This window comes from Cibotium barometz, chromosome 10 (genome assembly GCF_041138505.1).
Source record: "Cibotium barometz isolate CiBa-2024 chromosome 10, ASM4113850v1, whole genome shotgun sequence".
NCBI classification, from domain to species: Eukaryota; Viridiplantae; Streptophyta; class Polypodiopsida; order Cyatheales; family Cibotiaceae; genus Cibotium; species Cibotium barometz.
The window spans coordinates 19,100,709-19,127,479 of NC_141055.1; the positions used below are offsets into that span (position 1 = coordinate 19,100,709).

The following is a 26,771-nucleotide window of genomic DNA, read 5'->3' on the forward strand; positions in this document are numbered from 1 at the left end:
TTGGAAGACGTTAATAAAATCTTTCTTTCTTTCTTTCTTTCTCTCTCTTGTGATTAGGACTACCAATGCTATCCTCTTTCGCAGAGATCCCACACGATCTTCGTGAGACAGCTTGCATCACCCGTTGGATCAGAGCAATTGCTTCGGTGTGACAATGAGTACGGGAGGACGGCGGTGATGAGTAGCTACGGTGGAGCTCTTGAGCCATGCTCGAGCTCGGCGGATAGGCAACTTCCCACGACACGTTAGGGTAGGGTTTACTTAACATCTTTGGCGCTGTCACCAATTGGCCGACCATTTGGTCCATCTCCAGATTTGTGTCTCGTTCACTTGAGGCCAGGTTGGTGTCTCATGTGAAGGGGCCAGTTTTTTGCTTAACATGGACGGGAGCCAGACTGGTGCCACCCGTGTGTTAGCAGGATGGTGTCGTATGGACGGGAGCCAGACTGGTGCCAGCCGTGTATGACCTGGATTAAGTTCTATCCATGGGATTGCCACGCCATGGAAGAGCCAGTATTTGTGCCGTGTCTTGCCTATGGGACTGTCACTTCATAGGGAGACTCGTGCCTGGAACTGTGTCTTACCTATGGGACTGTCACTCCATAGGAAGACCAGGATTTATGTTTTATGTCGTGCCATTTTTGTGCTCGATAGATATTTTGTACTTGTTCCATGAACGGGAGATATGTCCATGATACTATTTGCACATGCACTCATGTTTTGCATGTTTGAAACTTTTTTCGCATATCTTGTATTTTTGTGTTTGCCTGTTTGACGTGCCACTTGCTGAGCGGGGACGCCTGCCAGTGAGTCGTGAAGTTTGCTCTGTCTTCTGACGAGTTTTGTTGCGTGTGAACAGGTGGTACGTGTATTGCACTTGTTGGTTTAATAGCTTTCTTTTCTAACCTTTCATTTTATAAGGTTGTAAGTTCACATTCATTTAAAAGTGGGCACCCATTAGGGGCACCCACATATGGGCCAAGGTGGGGAGGGAAACCCCCACACTTAACCCTTTATGTGTGTGGGGGTGGGTGCATGGCCACCTACCCACACCACACTTTGAAGCTGGCCGCCCCCATGCAAGCTTGGGGAGCCGGCCAGCTGTGGTCGTGTAACTCCCCTCCAACATCTACAAAAAAAGCGACCATCCTTCTGCTCACGTACAGACAGGCGATTGTGCGCCTCCTCACCCTTCACAACAGGCTGCGCCATCTCCACCTCCTCAGCTGACGGCTGCTCCCTGTGTCCAGCAGGCTGTGCCATCTCCACAGCAGACGGCTGCTCCCTCTGTCCAGCAGGCTGCGCCATCTCCGCCTCCTCAGTAGACGGCTGCTCCCTCTGTCTAGCAGGCTGCACCTCCTCCTTTACAGGCGGCTGCATCCTCTTTAGCAGGCGGCTTCTGCTCACCCTCAGACGGCTGTGCTTTGCAACCAGGCGGCTCATCTTCAGCTGGCGGCTGCGCCTCCTCCTCCACCCTTGCAGGCGGTTGCGCATGCTCTCCAGCAGGCTGTGCCCTCTCTTCTGCAGGCGGCTCTAGCAGATGGCTGCAGCCAGGCGGCTGTCTCCTCTTCAACAGGTGGCTGTTTCATCCTTTGCAGGCGGCTACATCTCCTCCATAACAGGCGGCTTCTCCTCTTCTATAGGCAGCTGCGTGGGGCTGCACTCCCCTCTACAGGCGGCTGCGTGGGGTTGCACCTCCCTTCCATAGGCGGCTACAGGTGACTCTGCACCTCCTAGGTGGCTACACCTTCTACACAGGCAGCTCCTCCTCCTCCTCCTCGACAGGTTGCTGCGCCTTGGTGTCCCTCTCAAGTAGCTGCACACAGACACCTCGGGTATTTGTCTTCCATTTGCGAGCTACAAGTAAGTGAATTCAGATTTAAGTAAAGAACTTTGTTGTAAATCTGATTAAGGATTCTCTCTACCGCTAACACCTGTTCGGTGCCGGGTAGTCCAAGCTGTTGGAGAACCACGGTCCATGGGTGCCGAGATCGGGAGAGCCAAGCGTTAGTACGGGAGCGCTCGTTTGTGCGTGGTCCTGGAACACCAGTGGGGCGCTCTCCGCGGATTCCAGTGAAGGCATAGGACCGTAGAGACTGGACCACTCCAGTGGTCGCTCTCCTTCGAACATCTACTTCGAGTCTCTTGTTCGGTACTGTATTCATCTCAGTTGTACATGGACATCATCTGGTTCATTGTTCGGTTCTGTATTCATCTCAGTTGTACATGGACATCATCTGGTTCATTGAACCCATGGAGCATTGTATTTGTTAAATACTCCCAATAATATATCATATATTGAGAGGGGGGTCGGCCCGTTCCGGCCCCACTGCTGGTGTCCATCTATCAACATTTCATTTCATTTCAATTTTTAGTTGTTATTAAGTTGTCCATTTCAAATTGTGATATTAAGTTGTGCTACTACGCGTGTGGGTGTCCAACGGAGTCTATTCCCACTTGATGGGATCGGTTTCATTGGTATCAGAGCACAGTTAGTTCCCTCTTCTTAGTGGGGAAACGAACCTGTGTATTGGACACCCCGCTTCTAGCACACTTAACACAATGGACAGCCAAGGCAACCCTTTGGAAGTGCCTAATTCGAGGGGCCCATCAAGTGCCTCGCGTGGTTCTGATGCTCTACGAGGAAGGCACAAGCCCCTTGAAAGGGTAAATGATAGTGATTCAAAGGGACAACTGTCTCGAGGAAAGAGAGTCATGCAAGAAGAAGAGCTTGATGCAATGAGGGCTGAAATGGAGCATATGAGAAAGCTTTTGCAGGCACAAGAGCAAGAGCTGAAATTTTTGCATGAAGATCCCCATGTGCGAAGTGCCATTGAAGCAAGGAAAGCTGATGCAATGGTAGATGTGACTCTTGAATCCATGGCACGGGAAGTGGGCAAGAAGTCAAGGGAGTTGGCACTTTCCTACCTCCTCCGCAAAGGTGACATCAAAGAGGGGGAAGGCTGGAGAGCTGAAATTTAGAAATCCATCTCGCTTGAAGCATGGAGATCCCGCATCTCAAAGGTTGAGGTCATTTATGCAAAAGGAAGAGGTGACCGTCACCTCTCGTCATGCATCTTCTCCACAAGGCACAAAGCCTGACAGGTATATGTATGCTAGTGCTCATGGAGGGCATGATGGTCACATGCATTCAAGACATGTATCCCATGGTAGGGATGACAGGTTTGCCACTAGAAGAGCTTTGCCTACTGAGTTGGAAAGTCACATGCATCTGATTCTCAAGTTCGTGGAGCACATGCCACCGTGCTTCATGAAACTTCCATGATGTCCCATGGAGCCAATGCAGATAGGGCTGCCCCGTTGAATAAAGGGAAAAGAAAAAGAGAGGACCATGAGCCTCATGCCAGAAAGCTCAAGGAATTTAAAGTAGGTGACATGTCCGTTAAGTTTGATGTTTTTCATGGAGAGCATGATGCTTTCAAAGTGTTAGCATTTGTGGCACAGTTTGACATTGCTTTTAGCGATGAGGACTTCACTGAGAAGTCTAAAGTACGCCATGCTAGCATGTTTTTGAAAGGGACCGCTGCTCATTGGTGGATCACTGAAAAGATCACCAAGGACCCCATTTGCACCTGGAAGGAGTTTAAGGACAGATTCTATGCTCAGTTTTTGCCACCAAATGCGGAGCAAACTCTCACCCAAAAGTGGGATAGACTTGAGCAAAGAGATAATGAAAGTGTGCAACAGTATGTCAACAAGTTTTGGAAAGTGTTGCTTGAGGTAACTCCTTTTATGCAAATCACTGAGGATGAAAGAAAGAGGAAGTTTCGCTCCGGATTGCAACCGGCTTATCGTGGTTCAGGCATTGAATTGCACCCGAAACATACTTTGCAACAGCTTACAGCCTCTGCTCTTGCTACGGAGCAACTGGTGCTCAAAATTAAGCAAGATCAAGGCGGTTGAAAGGGGAAAGACAAGGCTGTCCCAAATCTGCAAAAAGGTGGACAGCCACCTAAAAAGAACTTCCGGGAGACCCACAAGGGGGGTAAAGCTGAAAATACCTCATCTAAAGATTAGGGCCCAAAGAAGAACAAATTCGGCTTGACCCCGGAGCAAAGAGAGCAATATGCCAAGGAGGAAAAATGTTTTTCTTGTGGCAGCAAAGAGCACATGTTTCGACAATGTCCTGACCGCAAACCAAAGCACGAGGACAAGCAGACCAAGGCTAATGTACATGCAGTTCCCGATGTGCAGGGAAACACAAAACATGATGCAAAAGAGCGGATGGTATGCAAGGCTTGGGGTCAAATCAAGGATCAGCCCGTCTTATTCATGTTTGATGACTGTGCAACTGATAACTTCATCTCTATACAAACGATAGCTGCCTTGGGTATTGAGGTTGAGAACATGGGACCTCAGATTGAAGCCGAAGGTGTCTTTGTTGGTAAAGTGGTGCAGGTTACCCCACTGATAGGGAAGTTGCGCATACATATCCAGGGCTACCTTGATAATGAACATTTCTTAGTTGCACCACTAAATGGATGTGATGTATTGTTGGGCAAGCCATGGCATCATAGGCTTGAGTCCCGCAAAGAGTACTTTACTTTTCAGCATTCGTGAAGAGAAGACAGCTTGGGGAATGTGGCAGAGATTGCAGGACTTGTATGTCGAAATTTGGGGCTTTTGATGTAATTGTGCAATTAAGCACTCATACATGCTGTATGATGTGAAAAATCGCACATTTGGGCAAAATTGCAGCAAATTGCAGTGCAAATCAAGGGGCTTTTGTGCCGATTTGGTTGATTTGCATGCAGGCAATCGCATTTGATGCTGTGGATAATGTGTTGATGCCTTACAAGCACTCAATGTGCCTGTAAATCAAGGGGCTTTCATTATTTGGATGTATATGTGGCCAGGGGAAGCATCGTGAACACACTGGATGCCTTCATGTGCGTCAATGTACCATGTATGATCAGAAATTGATCTTAAAACAAGGGGCTTTTCAAGTTTGTATGCTTGTTGAGCTTGGCAAAGCAGCAGGCAAGACATTTATGCCTTGAATCCTCAAAAATCAGCTTGCAGTCAAGGGGCTTTTGCCCAATTTCTGTTCGGGACTGTTGAATGCAGTGTACAGGACTGTAAAAGTCTGATTTTCACTCATTTGGACAGCCAGGAGAGCATTTATTGCTATTGTACCTGCTGGTACAGATTTGGCACAGCTTTGTGCATGTTTTGGCATGGCTGTACACTGATTTGAGGGAAGAAAAGGTTCAATTTCAGCTGCTGTACTTGCCGGTACAGGTTTGGTACATCATTGGTGAGCACTTGGTACTGCTGTACAGTACTTTGGAAGGGCAACAGAGCACATTTAAGGTGCTGTCCAAAATCTGCAGCAACCAGATTTTGGTGATTTCATCACATAAAGTGGGAGAAAAGTTGCATTCTTGCTTCCGCAGTGGGAGATAAACTTTGGGAGAAAAACTGTGAGCACTTTGTGTGCTTTTGGTGCAGTGTTTGCACATTTTGCAGGGAGTCAGGCATTGACAGGTTGCATTTTGCTATGGCAACCACAGGTGAGAGCTCTTCATTGCTTCACATCAAGAAGCTTGAAGGCTCGCATAACTATGATATTTGGCAAACCCAGTGCTACAACGTGTTGCTCCAGAAAAAGCAGCACAAGCCTATCAAAGAAAGGGGTGTGATGCTCGCTTCTCTTACTGCTGAAGAGTGGCCTCCTTTCATGTCACAGGTTGCAGAGACTTGTTTGTCAGGTATACTGCTGGCAATGAAGGAGTGGTTTATTTGGGTGATAACCATGCATGCAAGATTCTTGGCAGAGGTGATGTGAGGCTTGTATTTTCAGATGGCTCACAGCTTATGCTCCATGATGTCAGGCATGTGCCTGAGAATAAGAAGAACCTGCTTTCTACTGGACAGCTTGACGATGCTGATTATGTTACCACATTTGGTAGTGGAAAGTGGAAAATTAGTAAGGGCTCACTGGTTGTTGCCAGAGGCTCTAAGGTGGACACTCTTTATTTTATGCATGCAGGTGTTTGTCACCATGCTAATGTAAATGCAACCGAGCTGCCGGAAATCTCTATGTGGCATAGCCGGTTGGGACACATGAGTGTCAAGGGAATGGAGCAATTGTCTCGTTTGGGTTACTTGCCTTCTCTAAAGTTTTCAAGTTTTCAGTTTTGTGAGCATTGTATATATGGTAGGCAACTACAGTGCCCCCACAAGAAAGCTCTTGGACAGAAAGATGCTCAGTTAGAGCTTGTGCATACAGATGTATGTGAGATGTCTCAGCTTTCTTTGGGAGGGGCAAAATATTGTGTGTCTTTTATTGATGATGCCACACGCAAGGTGTGGGTCTATCCTCTTCGCTTGAAGAGTGATACATTCTCAGTGTTTCAGAAGTTTGTTGCTCATGTTGAGAATCAAACTGGCAAAACACTGAAGGCTTTGCGTTCCGACAATGGTGGAGAGTACATGTCCAAACAGTTTCAGGACTTTTGTGATGCTAAAGGCATCAAGAGGGAGCTCTCTACTCCTTATGATCCTCCACAAAACGGGACAGCAGAGAGGATGAACAGGACCATTCAGGAGAAGGTCCGTTCTATGTTGTCACATGCTGCATTACCTCATGGTTTTTGGGCTGAAGCTGTTATGACAGCCGTTCACCTTATAAACAGGTCACCTAACACGAGGCTTGGTGGGAAAGTGCCAGAAGAAGTATGGACAGGGAAGCCTCCGTCATACAAGCACTTGAGAGTGTTTGGTTGCGTTGCGTACGTGCACATACGCAGGGAAATGCGCACCAAACTTGATCCTAAGTCTCACAAATGCATATTCCTAGGATATGGTGACAGAGGTGAAATGGGGTATAGACTTTGGGATCCCATGAATAGAAAGATCATACGCAGCAATGATGTCATTTTTGATGAAACATGCATGTATAAGGAGCCTGCAAGGCAACAGGAGCCTGGCAGAGTCATCTTTGATGATGATGGACATCATGGACAACAACAAAGGGCTGTAAATCAGCCATTACAGCAGGAAAACCAGCCCTTAAATGGTGCTGAAAATGGTCCAAATGGACAGCGAGATATGGCAGAAGATATCCCTATGGATATACCACAGTTAGAGGAGATACCGGGCATGATATTTCAGCCTTATGGCATGGAACAAGAGCCACCAATGGGTGATATGCAGGCTGGACACAAATGATGGTCATTGGGTACGGAGGTCCACAAGACCCTTCAGAGCCCCTGACAGGTTTGTTCCAGGGGTTGACTACTTGGTGCTTACTGACTGTGGGGAGCCCTCATGTTATAAAGAGGCTTTGCAGAGGGCAGACAAAGCTCTATGGGAGCGTGCCATGAAGTCAGAGATGGATTCTCTGCACAAAAATGGAACATGGAAGTTGGTGCATTTGCCTGCAGGCAAGAAGGTTTTGCCATGCAAGTGGGTATACAGGCTCAAAGTTGCACCTGATGCAAAGCCAAGATACAAAGCCAGGTTAGTGGCTAAGGGCTTCAAGCAGGAATATGGTGTGGACTTTGATGAGATCTTCTCTCCAGTGGTCAAAATGACCACACTTAGAGCTGTGTTAGCTTTGGTTGCGCATGATGATCTGGACTTGATTTTGATGGATGTGAAGACTGCTTTTCTTCACGGTGATCTCCATGAGGAGATATATATGCAGCAGCCAGAGGGTTATGCAGTGAGTGGAAAAGAGAAGCTTGTATGCAAGCTGAAAAAGAGTCTTTATGGGCTCAAACAGGCACCAAGGGAATGGTATCATAAATTTGATACATTCATGAAATCTCAGAAATTCAGGAGAAGTGACATAGATCACTGCTTGTACACCAAGAAAGCTTTGGATGGCAGTCTATTGATCCTCATTTTGTATGTTGATGATATGTTGATTGCCGGGAAATCTCATAAAGAGATGGATGCCTTTAAGAAAGAGGCTGCATGAAACCTTTGATATGAAGGATTTGGGTGATGCAAATCACATCTTGGGTATGCGGATACTTCGGGACAGAAATCAGCATGTGTTGTATTTGTCTCAGAAGGAATACATTGGCAAAGTCTTGCAGAGGTTCAATATGGACGGGGGGAAGAAGACTAGTACTCCTTTGCCTCCATATGTGAAACTCAGTGCTATGGACAGCCCACAGTCGGATAGTGACAGGGCTGATATGGCCAAGATTCCGTATGCTTCAGCTTGTGGCAGTCTCATGTATGCCATGGTTGCTACTAGGCCGGACATTGCATTTGCAGTGGGAGTGGTTTCTAGATACATGGCCAACCCTGGCAAGAAGCATTGGGAAGCAGTGAAAGGTGTCATGAGATACCTGAAGGGCACACAGGATTTGTGCATTTGCTTTGGCAAACAGGATGCATTAGTGCATGGTTACACGGATTCGGATTATGCCGGTCATCCAGATAACCGGAAGTCTACTACCGGTTATGTATTTACATTCACAGGAGGTGCTGTGTCATGGATATCCAGGATGCAGAAGTGCACAACCTTATCTACTACAGAGGCCGAGTATATTGCAGCCACAGAGGCTTGCAAGGAGGCATTATGGCTATCTCGGTTAGTGGTTGATTTGGGTTATACAGGGGATATTCCATTGTTGCATTGTGATAGTCAGAGTGCCATCCAGTTGGCAAAGAACCCTGTCTTTCATGCAAAGACGAAGCATGTGGATGTGAAGTATCACTTCATCAGAGAGGTGATAGAGAACAAGCAAATTCAGCTTGTTAAGATTCATACGGATGACAACCCGGCTGATCTGTTGACGAAGAGTTTGCCTCCGGCATAGTCACAAGGAACGGGGGACGGTAACGGGGGACGGGGACGGGGACGGGACGGGGGACGGCCATAAGTAGGGAACGGGGACGGGGGAGGGAACGGCACTCAAAAATAACTTTTTTTTAAAGTTTTTCTACTCTACCCTTATTCTACTTTGGAAGTACATCAAAATGAGCACAAATTTACATAAAATGGTAAGCTTTTGAGTCATATTAACACCGGATGGTGGCCGATTGTGGCCAGATAGCATGAGATGATTCTGGAGAAGGTTGGCACACTGCCAACCAGGCTACATGCATATGTGGTGAGTTATTATACACCTACTGCATATGGGCTGTAAATTTTGGGTCCGTTGCGGCGCGCAGTTTCACACCAGCCTACTTGGGGGAAGGTGCGGAGGGGGGCGTGAGCCCCTCTCTGCAGGGGGTCCGGGGGGGAGATGACTCCCCCCCGGCCCGAAGGGCCGTTTACGCTAAAGCCTAAACTCCATGCTTGTAGCCTTGTAGCCTTGTTCTTATATAGATATTAGATAGGCAAGAGAGAGGCAAGGGCAAGTGAGAGAGAGAGAGGGGCAAGGGCCAAGGCCCAAGGGCAAGGCCCCAAGGCCCCAAGGCTCAAGCCTAAAGGCCAAACCTCAAGGCAAGAGAGAGGCAAGGCCCAAGGCCCAAGCCTCAATGCCCAAGCCTCAAAGGCTCAAGGCCACCCCAAACGACTAGAAACGGCTCCTCAAACGGCTAGAAACGGACAAAATAAACCACAATGGCTTCCTGCCGTCCCCCCACAGGGCCGTCCCCCACAACCGTCCCCGTTCCTACTGCCGTCCCCTTCACCGTCCCTTGTGAGGGACGCCTGCAGGGGGACGTCCGTCCGTCCCCGTCCGTCCCCGTCCCTGCGCCGTCCCGTTTCGGCGTCCCAGCGTTCCTAGGCTCCGTCCCCACCGTCCCCTGTGACTATGGCCTCCGGAGCGGTTTGCTCATTGCAGACACTTGATGGGCATTGGATGAGGCCAGTTTCAGCCTTGATTTGGCCTTGTATGTACATGGTGATTTTTTCTTTTCCTTTACTTAAGGGCACTTTGCCTTTAAGTGGGAGGTTGTTGGGGTAAAGGCGTTATGCCCACCCTTATAGTGTGTACAAGCCCATAAGTTATAGTACATAGTACACTTAGTACATTTAATGTACTAAGTGCACTATGTGTACTAGTGCAATATACATGTGTGATAGGGGAGTGACGAGTCACACACTCATGCCTCATGAGTTGACTTATCCCCACAACTCTCTCTCTCTCTCTCTCCCTTGTGCTTCTCTGTGTATGTCTCTCACATGACCTAACCCTAATTCTCCCACACAATCTCCACCTCCTCAGTAGACGGCTGCTCCCTCTGTCCAGCAGGCTGCGCCTCCTCCTTTACAGGTGGCTGCATCCTCTTCAGCAGGCGGCTTCTGCTCACCCTCAGATGGCTGTGCTTTGCAACCAGGCGGCTCATCTTCAGCTGGCGGCTGCGCCTCCTCCTCCACCCTTGCAGGCGGTTGCGCATGCTCTCCAGCAGGCTGTGCCCTCTCTTCTGCAGGCGGCTCTAGCAGACGGCTGCAGCCAGGCTGGCTCATCATCATCAATGCAACACTGCAATAGTATTAGTACCTTTCAGGATGATATTTGTTGTACGCCGTGACCCCATTGTAATCCTCGGTCGAGGATAAGTGAGGCACGAGCTACGTAGGTCATTCTCAACCATAGCAAGTCAGTCAGTCAGTCTAAGCCCCTTAACCCACTTAAAGAGACGCATGCATATACAGTCAGTAGAAACCTTAGGGTTTGCATTAGAAAGCATCTTGCATATTGCACATCATTCATGCATAGCATCTAGACCCCAAATATCATCTAGTATTTATCAGGATATTTACTAGGATTTTTTTGGGTATTTTTCCCATCATTTTCAGCATTTTATACACATTTATGCATTTATTATTGGACAGGAGCAGTCAGCCAGCTCAGTAGCCAGCCGACTGGCTCCATGAGTCCATATAAATAGAATCCTTGCATCATCATTCATTCATTCCATCATATTCAGCCAACAGCATTCAGGCGCATCATATTCAGCCTTGCATTCACTTCAGTCCCATGCGTTTTGGAGAAGCGTGTCATCCTACAGCAAGAGGAGCATCAACGCTTGTGCATTCTGCCCTCCATCAGCAAACGCAGCAGTTCTCAGCATTCAGCCATCAGTAAACCTTGTGTTTTCTGCATCTATACAGTTTTCAGCATTCATCCATTCATCGTTTTGCTCCAGCCACTTGGTGAAAGGTAAAACGCAGCATTCATATTCATTTACAACATTCATACTCAGTCTAGAACAGTCCCAAACAGCCCCTCTCTTAGCCCTAGCTTTGCATCCCTCCCTCATACATTGGGAAGAGTGCATCCCCATCTCACTGGTGAGGCAGTCACTTGGTGGCAGCATTGGTCTAATCTTTATACAGACCAGACCACAGGTGTCACAGCTTTTAGCTGGGATACCTTTGTCCATGATCTGAAGACCAGATTCCTCCCGCCCCAGTACATGACCGGTTTGGCAGATGAGTTCTATGGACTCAGACATAACGGATTCCCAGTGCTTCAGTTTTTCGGCAAGGTTATTACTTTAGCATAGCAGTTAGGGCTATCTGCGCAGGCCAAGATGGAGCAATTTATTCGTGGATTGGATCCTAACATTCGGTTCACAGTTCGTAACTTTGAACCCAGTACATATGACCGAATGAAGAAATGAAGATGAACAGAGGCAAGCCCAAGCAGTCATCCCAGTCCAGTACCAAACCCTAGCCAGGGAAAGGTAATTCATCTTCTAAAGACACTAAGACAGATAACAGTCCTAGCTCTAGTTCAAGCGGTAAGGAACCCAAGCCTGAGAAGACCCCTGAGGAAAAGGCTAAAGCAGGCATCACTGGAGGCTATCTTCCTCTAGAGGAGCAAAGACAGTATAGTTAGAAAACCGATGCTTTTTTTGTCATACCATTGGGCATGGTAAGAAGGATTGTCCAAAAAGGCAAGCGGAGCAAGCCTCCAAAGCTCCTTCTGCCACAGTTGCCACAGCCTCCCAGCTCCTCCAGCCCCGCCTGCTACCACTAATGCGGTTCAACTTTTACCTTCTATGCATTCTATGCCATCCGTGGTATTTGATGCTAAGCAAGAGGGTGAGGGCGATGCTGCACAGAAAAGCCTCATCCGAGCTTATGGCTCTGCCAAGGGCTGACAGTTTGTAGTTTCTTTCGATATGGGTAGTTCTGAAGACGCCATCTCTCCCCAGTTGGCTAATAAATTGAACTGCACATTAGTCCCATATCATCTGGATGTGGACGGGTTCACACTTGGTCCGTGCATCCACATTTCTCAGAAGGCACAGCAATTTGCCTTTGAAATTCAAAAGGCCTCATTCCAACAAGATTTCATTGTCTCGCCTCTATTGGGGTGTGACATGATCTTAGGAATTCAGTGGTTCCGTCAGTATGAGCCTATTCCCGATTGGGGACATGACACTTTTACTATCTGTAAAGGTTTTCTTGAGCCTGTCATGATTCGTGGTGGGGATAGAAGCATTCTTGGTATACCATTGATTTCGCATCTCCAGGCCAGACGAGATATCCGCAAGGGAGCAGAAGGAGCACTACTTTATGTTCGTGCTTAAACAGCCTCTACCTCATCGGTAGCATCCATCTCATCCTCAGTCTCTCAGTTAGCAGACCTCCTGTCCAGACATCAGGACATTATGCTTTGGGACGATCTCCTGCCCAGTCTCCCACCCTCTCGCCCCGAGGACCATCATATCGATTTGGTCCTTGGATTAGATCCTCCTAGCAGGTTTCCCTATTGTCTTTCCAAGACTTTAGAGGGAGAGTTAGAAAAACAGTTATCTGAGCTCCTTCGAGAGCCGGATTTATTCGGCCTTCTTCCTCACCATTTACTGCACCCATCCTATTTGTCCAAAAGAAGGACAAGTCTGCACGCCTTTGTGTAGACTACAGGGCATTAAATAAACTCACCATTAAGAATAAGTTTCCTATACCAAGGATAGAGTACATTTTGGAGCGTTTAGACGGTGCTAAGTTTTTCACTAAGATCGACCTCAAGAGTGGTTACCATCAGGTCCGGACGATGCATGATGTTTTCCATGTTTCTTGGCTAAAACCATATGTTGGACCAGAAGTGTTTGATGTTTCAGATGAACAGCAACCAGACGTGGTAGACGAAGCAGAAGTCATCGAGCCCTACTAGATCCTTCTTCATCATTGGAAGCATGGTTTCGGTCAACGGATACGTCAGTTCTATACGAAATTCCGAGATCGAGGTACCCACGAAGCCGTATGGCTAGACGAGGAGTTATTTCAAGAGTACCCCCAGTTGTTGGCGGACTACTTGGAAGCCATGACTTGCCGCGAAGCTAAGCAGGAGGGAATGTCACATGCACTTTGCACTGTAGTGCATGGTGACAAGCTGGCTCATCATCATCAGTGCAACATTGTAACAGTATTAGTACCTTTCAAGATCAGATTCTTCTAGCACCTCTTCTAGAGCTCCCAAGGTGCTTCCGGCTCAGGAGGACCTAAATGGTGTACTTCTCTAGTATACATGCAGTCCCCCCCATGTGCTTCTAGCCAGAGGAGGCTTGTGGGCTAGAGAGGCGGTTGATTGCAGCTCCACTTACTGGTGCATGGCAACCGTGATTCGGAGTTCCGAGCATTAGACATCTGGTAGGACATGGTTAGCTTTTGTGTAGCAGAGATTATGAACTGGATCTGTTCCGAGGTCATTGTTCGAGGCTTTTGGGACATGATGTATTTTCCGTCCACCGTTGGGGATTATGGGCGCGGTGTGTCCAGGAGCTCATCATCTATTCGTGGAGTTCACTGCACACTTGTGTGGGAATTCGTAGCCAAGCAAAGTTCCGTACTGTTCATGGTGGCATTTTGTTTCGGGGAAACAGGTTGGCGGGTGCTCTCTCAGAGGTGATTCCAGTATTCGCGGTGCTGGAGGGTCCATGCCACATGGTTGCATCTTCATCAACTTATCTTCTTCAGACTCTTGCACACTATGAGCTGCAGAGTGGGTTAGAATTTGGTACATCTCAGTGTATTTTGGGCAATGCCTATTTATGGGCATTTATGTATCTTCTCCATGTTTAGTTGGTCGTGTACTAGTCGGCCAGTTCTAGGGGCTGCCGACTAGTTCCCAGAGTCACTATATAAGAGCCGCCCCATTATTCACTTTATCATCAAATCCCTTGCACAAGTTCTTCACAGTCTTGTTGGCTAATTGCCATTGTAAAGCCTATTGCTAATATAAAAGGTGATCTTGTCCACAAGCTCTTTCTACTCTCTCTCTTGTTCAGTTTATGCTTCTGCCTGTGTGTTCTCCAACAATTCCTACTACATTTGAAGAAGAACATGGTCTTTTGTCTGATGTCCTCCTGCAGCCTACTGTATTAGCAGACATGCAGCTTTCTTTTATTCATGCTGTGACCAGCTGTATAGATGCTTTCCTTCCTATTTCTGTAGCAAGTGCATTGAGATGTGCATCTCCAGCTGGGCATACCATTAGGTATGGGGAGCCCTTGGCTGCCACAAATCTGTAGTAAAGGCTTTCCCAAAAATGTGTAAAGGTGTAGGGCTGTCATGTGTACTCTTATTTTGCAGCCATTATTAAATTGACTCTTTTTGCTATGTGATTGCTAGTATGGCATTGTTAAAGTCTCACAAAGTTTCATTTTCTTATAATTTTTGAAGCATTGCTCTGTCTCCACTGAACTCAGCAAATGAGTCATCATGGCTAGTTCCTCTTCTCACTTTCTTCTTTAATTTTCAATGTATGTTGCTGAGCAACAAAATGTTTTTAATTGAAACCTTATAAGCCTCGAAACGTATTTTGTGACTATGCATATGGTCATTATATTATTTCTCATATTAGCAATGCAATTTCATGTTAAGTCTCTGATTTGGTTAACCAGGTGAAGCAAATTTTTTGGGAGGAGTAGCTCAGGCTTATGACATGAAGAATTTTGATGTTGCTTCTGCAAAGTCCCGCTTTTTCCAGATTTATTTGGAGAAGGTATGCCAGTTGCAGTTTGTTGTTATGTGCGTTGTTTTGATGTTCAATGGGGTTTTATCTCTTGGTTGTTGGATTTTTCTCTGGCCCATCTTAAATTACATGTGGTTTCTAGGCTGCAATGTGAAATTGTCCATTAGTGCTGTGATTTGTTGCACTCATTTCTACTGCTTGTGGTAAACAGTATGCAAAACCAAACTCTGGTCTTGGGTTTCCTGGAGCATCAGATTTGATAATGCAGGTATTTACATGAGGGTGAAGCCATTTCAATGTATCATACGCAGTAAATGGATGCTTTATGAAGAGAAAAAATATTCAAGATCTGCAGGTCATGTTTTTGATAGTAGACCAGGATTGTGTGGTCTTTTTAAAACCCGACATATCTTTGTACCTCCCTAGTTCAGTGTAAAGATGCTGGCTTGAAAGTGGCACTTGCCTCAAGTGCTGATCGGCTGAAGATCAACGCCAATTTAGCAGCTTCTGGTTTGCCTTTTTCTCTGTAAGTCTATACTTGCTTCTTATTACTGTTCTGGCTTACCATCCTTTAATATGTCTAGTATTCCCTTTACTGCAATGCAATGCTGAGTCATAAAATTGTACCATGTGTGAAAAGGTGGGCCTATTTGCTATACACTTGCTTTTGGACATATCTGTACTAAAGTGCACGTCCATTGCTTCAAAACGGTGACAGCACTGCAAAGCTTGACGGATGGTGGAGAAGGTAGCATGAGACAATGAAAGACAAGGATTCTCAATCAGCTCTGGCAAAATTTGTGCCTAGTATGAACTGACGATCAAGTCTGTCTGACCAGCTGGCCGAGCACAAGACATGCAGAGACTTTGCAATGTCTGCAGTACAGATACCCAATGGCCTCCTTTTGAACCGTGACAAATTTTATGCTAGTGTTGGAGGACTAAACTTTCAAGCCGTCTTTCGACATACAAGATCATGACCAGCTGCCTTGGACACGTGGGGGACTATGCATTGTCTGTGCTACAGATATGCTTTGTCCTTGTGTTTGGTCTTGATAAGCTCATAGGATGGAACTAAGGTCCTCTTCATTGATGTCTATGAGGGAGTCAGGGCCATGCTCTATCAGGAAGGGCTTTGGAAGAAGTTCCACGTTAAGGTGATATTCCAACATTAAGTCTGAAGGAAAGGAGGACACCAAGAACTGAAGGCCAATGCCATCAAGAGGTGTCTATCAATGTGAGAAGGAGATTTTAACTCCTCCTAGTTGTAGAATCTCTTTTGTAGGTGGATGTGATAGGGCGTTTTTCCTTCTATTACAGCCCAACCTTCTGAATTTGTTCAAAGCAAAGACAAACTGCTATTGGAAAAATGAAATTGCTGTACTGCATGACATTTTGTTTATCATGGGGTGTTTGGTTGTGAAGGTTATACATGCTTTTGTACCACTTGAGCTATGGTTTTGTTAGTTAAAAATTATGTGGATTTTTTCCTATTACAGCTTCATGTCGTGCTACTGTCTGGTTTTGATATTTTTCTTTCTTTATTGGGGTCCCTAGTGCTAGTAGAAATGTTAATAGGGTCCCTGATGCTTGCCTAGGTGGTGGGCATTACAAGATGGGAAAAGGGATGCCAAGTAATCTCACATGCAGAGACATTGTGAAAGATGAAAGGGTATAAATAGTCCAGCGGGACCCCTCTTGTCTTCAACTCCCCCAAGCTTGTCTTTTGTGGAAACTTGGAGGGCTGGTTAGGTAGTGTGGAGACCTGCCTTAGCATGCCTAGCTCTGCATGCCCATGTGGATGTGGGTGCCTCTAGGGGTGCTAGTGGCCCTTGCAGTGTGTTGCACATTTGTTCGCCAGCCGTCAGCCATTGGTGGCATGTCTGTTCTTGGTTTTGAAGATGGTGTCGTAGGCCTGGTTGTTGACTAAGTGTTCTGTGCTATTTGAGTGAACTCATCTTTTGAATAATATAGAGAAGTGAAGAGTCTGTTTTCTGTTTTTGTGTAAAACTTATGGTAGCAGTGCATATCAAGTTAATAAGGTTCTTATATCTGCAAGTTTTCTTGCTTTGTACATCCTCCTGATGGCTAGCAAGCTGTTAAACTTCTTCCTGGTTGTATTTTCCATAGATTTGATGCCATTGTGTCAGCAGATGCATTTGTAAATTTGAAGCCAGCTCCCGACATCTTCCTAGCCGCTGCCAAAGCTCTTGGTGTTCTAATCAGTGAGGTATGCTTTCAAGATTTCTTAAATTTTATCAGGGAATACTCCTTTGCGTCTTAAGGATTGTTTTTGAAGTTTCTCATTTGTTTATACGCTCAGTGAATCAATTGCAAATAACTGGAACTAAAAGTGAAAATTTTGTTGTAGTGTGTGGTTGTTGAGGATGCTCTGGCAGGCCTCCAGGCTGCAAAGGCAGCAGGAATGAGGTTATATTTTATGGACCATCTATCAAGCAGAGCTCTTTGTTCTTTACTTCTGCACCTTGAACTTTCAAGTTTTGCCATGATACAATGGTTGCTTGAACCATTCTAGTTTAAATTCTAAGCGATTATTGATGCTTGTGTATGCAGATGCATTGCTGTCACCACGACTTTGAGTGGTGATAAGCTTATGCAAGAAACTCCATCCCTCATCAGGAAAGACATAGGAGATATAAAGCTCGATGACATCCTCAAATTGCAGGGACCTGATGAATATTCACGCTTGCCTGACAAGCAAGAAGGATGATGAATTGCTGTATTCTGACTATTTTTTACTGGATTGATCATATAGATTGGCCTTAATATATATTGACTGCATCATTTTTTTCGAGAAGTGGTAAACAATGAAGGAATAATGTTTAGTTACTGCATCTCAAAGGAATCATTGACACCTTACATACAGGACTAGTCACAGAACTGAATAGCAATTCTACTAAAGTTGATTTGTTCAGGTTACAAGAAAATTTTATGGTTCTGTATAACAACGTTTGCTATCAATGCTCTTATAGAGCACATTTTGAGGTCAGGGACCCACCGCTTATGTTCTTCATGCATGCTATGCTCTTCTCAGTGATGTAAATATTTTGAGTGAGCTTCTCTATGGCAGTAAATGCATCTTCAGACATGCTCATCTTGTAAAGAAGATTTTATGCTTTTATACCTGGACAATGTCTTCTTTGATCTGGATTGTTCTGTATGCATCTGTTGTTGGATATTGGTCTTTTCCCATTACGTTCTTGAAATCGCTCGTCAACTTAATGACAATAAACTAACTATAATGATACCTCCTCCTTGCTGTAGTTTATTTTTACATGAGTAATGGCTCATTTTATGTTATTATCTCAGCATATGGCACAACGAAGTGGGTTTTTTTAAGATGCGGGAGGTAGATGTGCAAGTTCTTTTCATGCTTCTTGTATACCTTGCCTGTTTTAAGGTAGCACTTTCAGTTCCTTAGATAGAGGAAGAGTGTCAGTGGCACTTGTTAACTCGTCTTTGGAGGTAAGCAATTGCTTTCTAGTTAGGGAGTTGTGCTCTATTTTGAGAAACATAGAAAGAGGCAGCTGCCTCTGATGGTAAGGAACAGTATCCTTAAAGCTGTGAATCATGACGTTTTTTTTTTACAGTGCTTGGATAAATTAAAGCTCGTCATGGTTTCACATAGCCATTGTTAAAGGCTTGGCTTGATCTAAAGGTGTATGCATCCCCAATGAAAAAGGTTGTGACCGAGTTCTGGCTATTGTGAAAAAGTAGTGTGCTGTATTAATCACCTTGGGAACTGTGTAAGCACCATGCTCACTGCTGTGACACTTTAAGAGAGCAATAACATTGAGGCTTATGTGGCTTTAATGCTTTGTAGCCTAATGGAGACACCTATAGTTGCAGTGATGCTTAGAGCATGTGCCATGCAGAGGCTTATTAGTATGACAGAAATGGAGAAAGAATGAAAGAACAAAAACAGGAACTAGATTTTCACTCACGTGCCTCGAGGAGATAGTCCTTGATTTCAGGCTATGCAGAAGTTTCATGAGGTTGTATAGACTGTGTAAGCCATGTTTGGAACCCTCGTACTTTGACTATGGGTAAGATTAGTTTGTTACACGTGATGAAGCCTCCTAAAAGAAGCTTTTGTATCTGATCTGTTAAGAGTAGGGATGGGGATGGTTTTTATTCAGTAGTGCTGTATGGTTTGAGAAAACTCTGTGGCTAGCTTCGCACAGTTTGCTTGCATGTTAATGTAAAGTATGGTAGGTGAATAATCTTCTGTGACCAATCTACCTGCACCACTTTGAAGGTAATGGCACGTGAAGCAATAAGCCAGGAATTCTATGGATGCCGGGCAGAGGAGGCACCAATTCACATGGGAAGCTTACATTCTGCCAGGGAAAAGGTTTGTATGTTTATGATGCTAGATTTCAACATTCACAGTTTTTTTTTTTTTTGGGGGGGGGGGGGGGGGGGGTGGTTTCCTGCCACGTAGTCGAGTGATTAGGGGGCTGGAGTCCCAACGTGGAGGTCATGGGTTCAACCCTCGCTTGCTGCAGCCAGCTGCAACATGATGAACTAAGGACTGGGCTCTAGCCTGCTGTTGGGTTGAGGTGCCCAAAAATCTCTTTAAGTTACCACAGTTTCTACAATGATGGAATGTCTGTGGACACTCCAGGTTGTTTATCTGGTAAGATAAAAGGCTAAGGAAATTCTGGTTGTATTCATTGTACGTGGATAGGACTAAAGTGGCCGGTGCTTTGTAAACCAAAAAAACGGGCAAAAACTAAGTAGTAGAAACTACAGAGGGTTCCACAACAGCCATGGCCATTTCCTATGATTTTTTGCCATTTTTCGATGAACTCTGTTTCTGGGATACTGTTCCCTTGTTTCTCCTATCACAGGTGCTTCAAATTGCATTTTGGCATTTTGTGTGGAAGCTGTTCTCTCGTGTGTCCAAGGTTGCAGTTCTATTCTCAGCACACACCTGCGAAGATAACTCGCCAGCTTGTTGTATGTAGCTTGTAAACCTGAATTGTTGTTGCAGGCCATGTCATATGCATCCCCGAAGGTCCTTCTTGGTAACCATCAATAGCAAGCGGTACTGGTACATAGAGTGGCTTGTTAGTGCTAATCATGCTGTGTTATACTGGCATTCCATCCACCATCCCATTTATTGTCTCCCACAACTCATATTTGGATGGTTTGTATCTTAAATTTCCAAAGAGTGTGATTGGTACCATCCAACTTTCCTTCATTGCTAAATGGACGCAACAAATAGAAGGCACTCATCGTAAATGACGTAACCCTAGGAACGCATTTGCAATGACTAACCTAGGACCTATAGAACATTGACTAGGGTTACGAGTCATGTAGGTTTCTCAATTTCACCAAATTTGCTTCATGTACACTACAAGAGGTTAACTCAATAACAACATTACTCCTATTTTGTTTGTTATTTTTTGCTACTAAAATGACTATAGCTTAAAAAAATAGCACTTTTCTAGAGCCTAGAACTATTTTGAAGACCAAAACTATTTAAGAGAACAAAACATAAAATGAAAATAATTGGTTGGTTTTTTTTGGGCTACTAAATTGACTATAGCATCAAAAATAGCAATGCTGTAATTTTTTCTAGAACTATTTAACAACAAAAATAAGAATGATAAATATTCTAAAGACCGAATATATGAGTTAAGAACTTCTTGAAATATACAAAAAATATGCTGGATAAAATTAGCAAAATATATAGACTTGATCTCAAAACATTTAAACGTAAGCTAGGATATGTATTGACTGCAAATCCATATATTCCAAAAGTTTAATGACCGGATAGTAAAAACAATCATATAAATTCGCATAAAGACTTGTATATGAGACTTCAATACAATATTACATTTATATAAATGGTTTAAAAACAAAGATGTTCACAATGTTGAGGTAGTACTAATGTATCTCTTGCAACTTGCTATATCTTAGTGGAATTGATTGCAAAAAACCACTTTGGATGCTTCTTGATGACTCTTTAGTACCTCTAGTAGAGTCTATAATGTATTGAACCATTTGGATGCTTCTCGATGATTGCTTTATTACCTTTATATAATACCTTGGATGCTTTTTGATGATTGCTTGAGTACATCTATATAATACCTTTCTTAAACCATTTGACATCAAAGATTAACATATTGAATGTCCTAAACCTGGCATCCAAGATATTTTGAATACTTCCACAATAGTTAATTTTGCATCTACAATATTGATATCCCATATACTAGCTCAATATTCCATCGACTCTCTTGCTCAAAACTTGCCGGTACACCATAGCCATGCGTGTCTCTCCTAGGATCATTATGCTCGATGTAAAAGTGCCTTCCTCATGACTGCATTGCATCGTGAATTTTATATTGTCACCCAAAAAATTTACAAAAATATATACATGTTGAGCATATACATACTAACTATAAAACACAAAAATGTTAAATCAAATCTATGATCAAGGAAAAAAAGTTTTTGCTTACATGAAAAATGCATCCCTTTGTGTACTCCCACTCTTCCCTTGTGACCGTTTATCGCTTATACATGCAAAAGAGGAAAAATGGGATATGCAAAAAGGGAAATGTTCAAATTTGGAAAGCTACATGTGTAATAGCGACACTTTAAAAGTGACATCCTAGCTTTCAAAACTAGCTTTCTAGCTTTTAAAAGTGACATCGTATAGGACTCAAATCTTTGACCATATTTTTTAAGGGCGATAAACAACCCAACCTTTTTTAAAACGTTTCATCGTCCCATTTCTTTATTTTCTTATCCTCCTCATAATCATGTGCACTCTTTAAGGGCCAATAGACCTTCCCCTAATGTTTCTTAAAGGGATGTTAGAGAGGTTTCATGTATGCAAATGCCTTTTTGCAAGAAACCATCATGGATCTCATATCACAACTTTCATTGATGCTGTGGATTCACAAATGGCATTTAATTAATACAAGGCCATAACCTAAGTATATTCATTGAATGGAACCTTAGGAAAGAAAATAATAAAAATTGTTTCGAAACATAAAGCAAACATATTTTATTGTTGGTAAAAACGTATTTACACACTTGTCATCAGCGCTTGTTCGCTTCTATGAGCTGAGGCAACTGTGGACAACAATAGTTGACACGGCCATGTAGGAAAACCGGCATGAGCGACCTCCACGCAAAGGAGAGGAACATTCCAGCAGAAAAGATCCACGTAAACCAAGCCAAAAAGACATGCAAAAACACATAAGAGCATATACAAACATGCCAAAAAAAAAAACGTATAAGAGCATATTCCAATTAATACAAACATGCCAAAAAAAAACGTTTTGCCATATATTCATTTGAGAAAGGGTATATTAATCGGGTAATAGTGACTATACATGGTAATGTACAAATGGTATTAGTGTTTATTCTATAATAACATAGCCCTCTAGCTTATGCTTACAATGGACCTCTTAGAATTTTAGCAAGGATATGTACCATTGTTGAAGCTTACAAAAACCACAACTCTTTTTGTGGTGGTGTACAAAGCCTTGCTAAAGCATTACACTAATAGCGATCATTTAGCTAGATAAGTGAAAATGTGTTTTTTTTAAAAATTATTTAAAGAATGTCTAAGAGCAGTCAATTTTGTATTTAAAATTTGTCTATCTTTTGCATGATATACTCTCTCTCTCTCTCTCTCTCTCTCTCTCTCTCTCTCCATCCACACACACACATGAATGCTTCCCTTGACATGAAAATGGAAGCTACAAGCAATTTTGCATATTAGAAAAAAAGGACAAAAATTTTCCTCCAAACAAGAGGATTGGATATGAGGACTTGTTAATTTGCTTCTTATTGAAAACACAAATCACATTGTAACTAGCTAGATTGCCACAGCCATTATACACCACCCCTTCTTGTAATTATGTAGACGTTCATAGTTTACACAAGGTGACATAATGTAGATAAGCCACTCCTATAATAAATTTGAGATATAGATTTGTCATAAAGTAGATTAAAAATAGAAACTGAAAAGTAAAATGCAATTGTCAATGTCGTAATATAGATACATTTATTTATATATGATTGCTCTCACAAATTACACAAACAAATTACATTCATATAGGATTGCTCTCACAAATTACAAAAACAAATGAAATGAATAGAAGGAATAGGATGCAATAAATATTTGAAAGAGATGCCTAATCAGACAAATGGATTATTAATCACTTTGAAATTGAGCATTCTAGTTTATAATGCATGCAATTAATTTATGTTAATGTCTAAGGGTAATTATTGGCTTTTGAGAAAGTAAGAAAATGAAATTGATGCGTTGAAAATGGCTTACAAGTGTAGAGAGTAAGCAACCTTCATGTGGAAGCTGATGATTGTGTGATAGCTCTACCAAAATGGCTCATGGTGTCATAGATGTGGCGGAGTGTAGGATTAAGGTCCAAGGAGTCCTTAAACAGCTTTTCCAGCTCCCACTCCTGATCAACTGCATCATTATGATAAGTATCATCCTCATTATCTCCATGGTAGAACTCTGATCTCTTGCAGGGAGTGTCTTCTTTCTTATTGTGTGGTGGGGGCTCTCCACTGAGCTTGGGAGAAGGCTCTTCAGTCTGCACATGTTGATTAAGCTCAACATTCTGGCCACCCCAGCGGCTTTCCATAACTTCGATCAGAGCAATATTGTGGTGGATATTCAGTAAGCTGCCACTAACATGAGGCTGATTAGACCCTTGTTTGTGTGATGATTTAGGCTTCTCTTCCGATGTCAAGTCCAGATTATTGTTGCCAATTTTCGATTGATCAGTATAATGAGAATCTTCAGCTTCTTCTGAATGCTCCTCATGATCTGCTTTTTGGACTTTTGCCTGCTTCTCAGTCGCTTTTTCAAGAGTTTTAGAATGTTCTTTGAGCTCCATTTCTGCTGCAGTTGAACAAGGAAAGCAGTAAGCTGGTGAGCATTGCATTGGTGAGAAGCTTTCTGGTGATGGCGATGGCGATGGCGATGGCGATGGTGAGGATGAGGATAATGCAGCAAGCATTGCCTCTACTTTGTTTAACAAATTATCATCAGTCTCTTCTTCTATTTCCATCGCAGGTGGGTCTCCTGTTAACAATCCCGTGTCTCTCTCCCATGACAGCAGATCTGGCATCTCTGCAGACGCTAAACTCTGAGCTTCCTTCCGAAATCCTTCATTATTATTCTGTGCAGATGGGCTTGCAAACTTTACCCTATGCTTAAACCCGTTGCTAATGCAAGGTTGTGCAGCCTTAATCTCCTTGTTATCACCTGTACTAACCTTCTCTTTGATGGGAGCCATCAGATCTGAAGCAAGCTTTTTAGCCCACTTGCCTGGAGGCAAGCCTTCCAAATCATCCAAACACGAGCTGGTGTTTGTTGCAGGTTTCTTCTTTGGGCCGCCATAATTAGGGTTTCTATTTGTAGCTGCTTTTGAACCAGGATTAGCAAGCTTAATCCTCTGCATGGACTGTTGCAATGCGGGATTAGGGGCTGCATTGTGTTGTTTGGATAAATCCAATAAAGCTCCAGCAAATGATTTACTGTTGTAATGCTTGATTAATTTTTCTGCTGAGGATGATGAGAGGTCCCTTAGAAGGTTTCCATTGAGATCCCTTGGGATAAAGATGGAATAATCCTGTTGAGAGCTTGATGAATTAGGAGACCAAGCATCAGTTAATGCATAATTAAGGCTCATGTCACCAATTAATCCAGTTGCATTTCTCCAAGAGCAGCTCGACAAGGGCCTCTTCATGCACCTAGAAGGGGGCCTTTCAAGAAAATAGCTTGCAGAATGCAGGTTCAAATCGTTCTCAGAGTGCGGCCTGCGATCAGAATTAAGGAAATTGAGCTCATTGTAATCAAGATTATGGAAGAGATTAGCCTGGAAGTCTGATATGTTGTCATTGCTGAAGCTGCTAGATGATGGCCACGACTCTGAGAAAGCCATGGGAGAGGACTTAATCCTGGGTTTTTTAGTGATGATCAGATTTTCTGGCTCCGGGGAATCCCAAGCAAAATGCGCTGCAATGGCTCTTTTGGGTGGGCTAATACTGTGATTAAGGGCAAGACTATGGTGATTAGAAGTATGATGAGTTTGAGTATCATCAACAATGGGATGGTTGATTAATTTTCTGTAGTGTGTCCAAGTGGGCTTCTCCTGCGCTGTGGTTCTTAATCTCTCTGAGCTTGCAGAAGCTCGGGAGGAAAGCCTTTTGCGGAGATCAGAGTAAGGGAAAACTCCATTAGAGATATCATAGAGAGGCTTGAAACGAGCTGGTTTATAAGTAAGCGGGGTTTGATCATGAGGATTAGGGCTAAGTGGGTGATTAGTGGAAATATTGATGATGGGGTTAGGGTTAGGGTTAGGGCTACGGTGGTACATGCATGCATTGACTGACCATGGGCGGCGCACGTAGACGGGATATAGGGTGGGGTCATGCGGGTTCTTCTTGCGCTCCGTAAGCGATTTCTGTGACCGGATGCGCCTGCACATGCCCAGCACATTCTGCAGGTGATTGAGCGACACAAAGGGTGACTGCGACCGGTTGCCCTGGATCTCGTGCAGTACTTTGACCGGCACGTGTAGACGGCTCTGCGGGCCGCAGGGAACCTGGCTCCTGATGCGGGCCTGCCTGTTGCGGCTGAGCAAAGGCGCGGTCACGCGAGTTGGGCTGGTGTCGCCGAATGAGTATCCGCTGTGCTTCACGCGTGCCACCCGCCGGAAAGTCTCCTTCACCTCTGCCATGTCGTCCTGCCAGACGTGAGGCCTCCGGCGGTGGCGGTGGCGGTGGCTGCTGGAGCTGGTATTGCTCCGGTGGTGTTGCTGCATTGTGGTCCAATGTAAGCTTCTGGCTATGGCTATGGCTATGGCTATGGAAAACGATTGATCTCAAAATTTTGTGGTACATCAGCGGCGAGGACAGCTACGGCTATGGCTATGGCTATGGGTGCTTCTGTTGGTGTGCAACAGTGGTTGAAAGAAGCAAGGTCCGCCGGCTATGGCTAGCTATCTTGGCTAACTTGAGAAGCAATTGGCCCACGTAAAACCACCAAATGCCTCTTGCAATCTTACCTACCTCTCAACGAACCTCTCAAGGCATTTTTCGTGTCTAGGTGTGAAAAGCCACTCCTTTTGGGCGGGCAACCCATCTTGGTGCTCTCATTCGGGTGGACATCCATTTGAATCGCCCATCTTGGGTTACCACTTGACAAGGCACATGGGTGCTTTTTTCTTCTTCTTCTTTTTACATATGTGTATATTATGTTGCCTCTAGTGGGTGTGGTTGGCGAGATTTAAACCCCCGTTCTATACCAAACACATCCAATTATGTTGCCTCTAGTGGACTTAGGTTGGCAACATTTAAACCTCACAACACAACACAATGTGAAGGAAAAGTCTACACATCCAATTATGTTGCCTCTAGTGGATGTAGATTGCCAACATTTAACCCTCACAACACAATGTGAAGGAAAAGAGCTCTTCATTGAAGCCCATTTTTGAAAGCTTGTTGTTTCTTCCCATAGGGCTGCCTCCACCTCTTTTGAAAAAGGCCTAAAAGAGGCTAGTGCTCCATGTAGAGGCGTCATAACCCCCACATTTTCCCATTCTATAGAGCTTGGACACTATAATAATTTGAGTATTATTATGAGGTGTTCTTTGTCAAAAAGGCAAACAAATTATTATATGGTGTTCTCCATTAGAAAGGCAAACAAATTAGTTTGAGTATGTTCTTCCCCCTTGCAAGCTACATGTTAAGCCAAGGGAGGCACATATTGCCCAAACTTTCCTACAAATTTAGCATGCCAAGCGACATGTTAAGCCAAGGGAGGCACATATTGCCCAAACTTTCCTACAAATTTAGCATGCCATCTCTGCTCAAATAAGGCGGACGCCTAGCCTC

At 44.3% G+C, this 26,771-nt stretch overlaps 2 protein-coding genes across 2 annotated transcripts in view; one reads left to right on the top strand and one right to left on the bottom strand.

The window, feature by feature from the left end:
- Positions 1-17,679, top strand: part of LOC147634628 (protein SUPPRESSOR OF QUENCHING 1, chloroplastic-like) — a 52,024-nt gene extending 34,345 nt beyond the window's left edge. The window contains exons 2-7 of the mRNA XM_086803764.1: positions 14,791-14,891; positions 15,073-15,129; positions 15,293-15,387; positions 16,992-17,091; positions 17,233-17,291; positions 17,436-17,679. Coding sequence (XP_086659890.1) covers positions 14,791-14,891; positions 15,073-15,129; positions 15,293-15,387; positions 16,992-17,091; positions 17,233-17,291; positions 17,436-17,592 — 569 coding nt within the window. The 3' untranslated portion in view covers positions 17,593-17,679. The remainder of the gene's footprint in view (positions 1-14,790; positions 14,892-15,072; positions 15,130-15,292; positions 15,388-16,991; positions 17,092-17,232; positions 17,292-17,435) is intronic.
- A 5,464-nt stretch (positions 17,680-23,143) lies between these two features.
- On the bottom strand, positions 23,144-25,724 carry LOC147634629 (uncharacterized). The gene has a single exon (XM_086803386.1). The coding sequence runs from the start codon at positions 25,697-25,699 to the stop codon at positions 23,207-23,209; it is 2,493 nt and encodes an 830-aa protein (XP_086659512.1). The 5' UTR covers positions 25,700-25,724; the 3' UTR covers positions 23,144-23,206.
- Between the last annotated feature and the right edge of the window lie 1,047 nt (positions 25,725-26,771).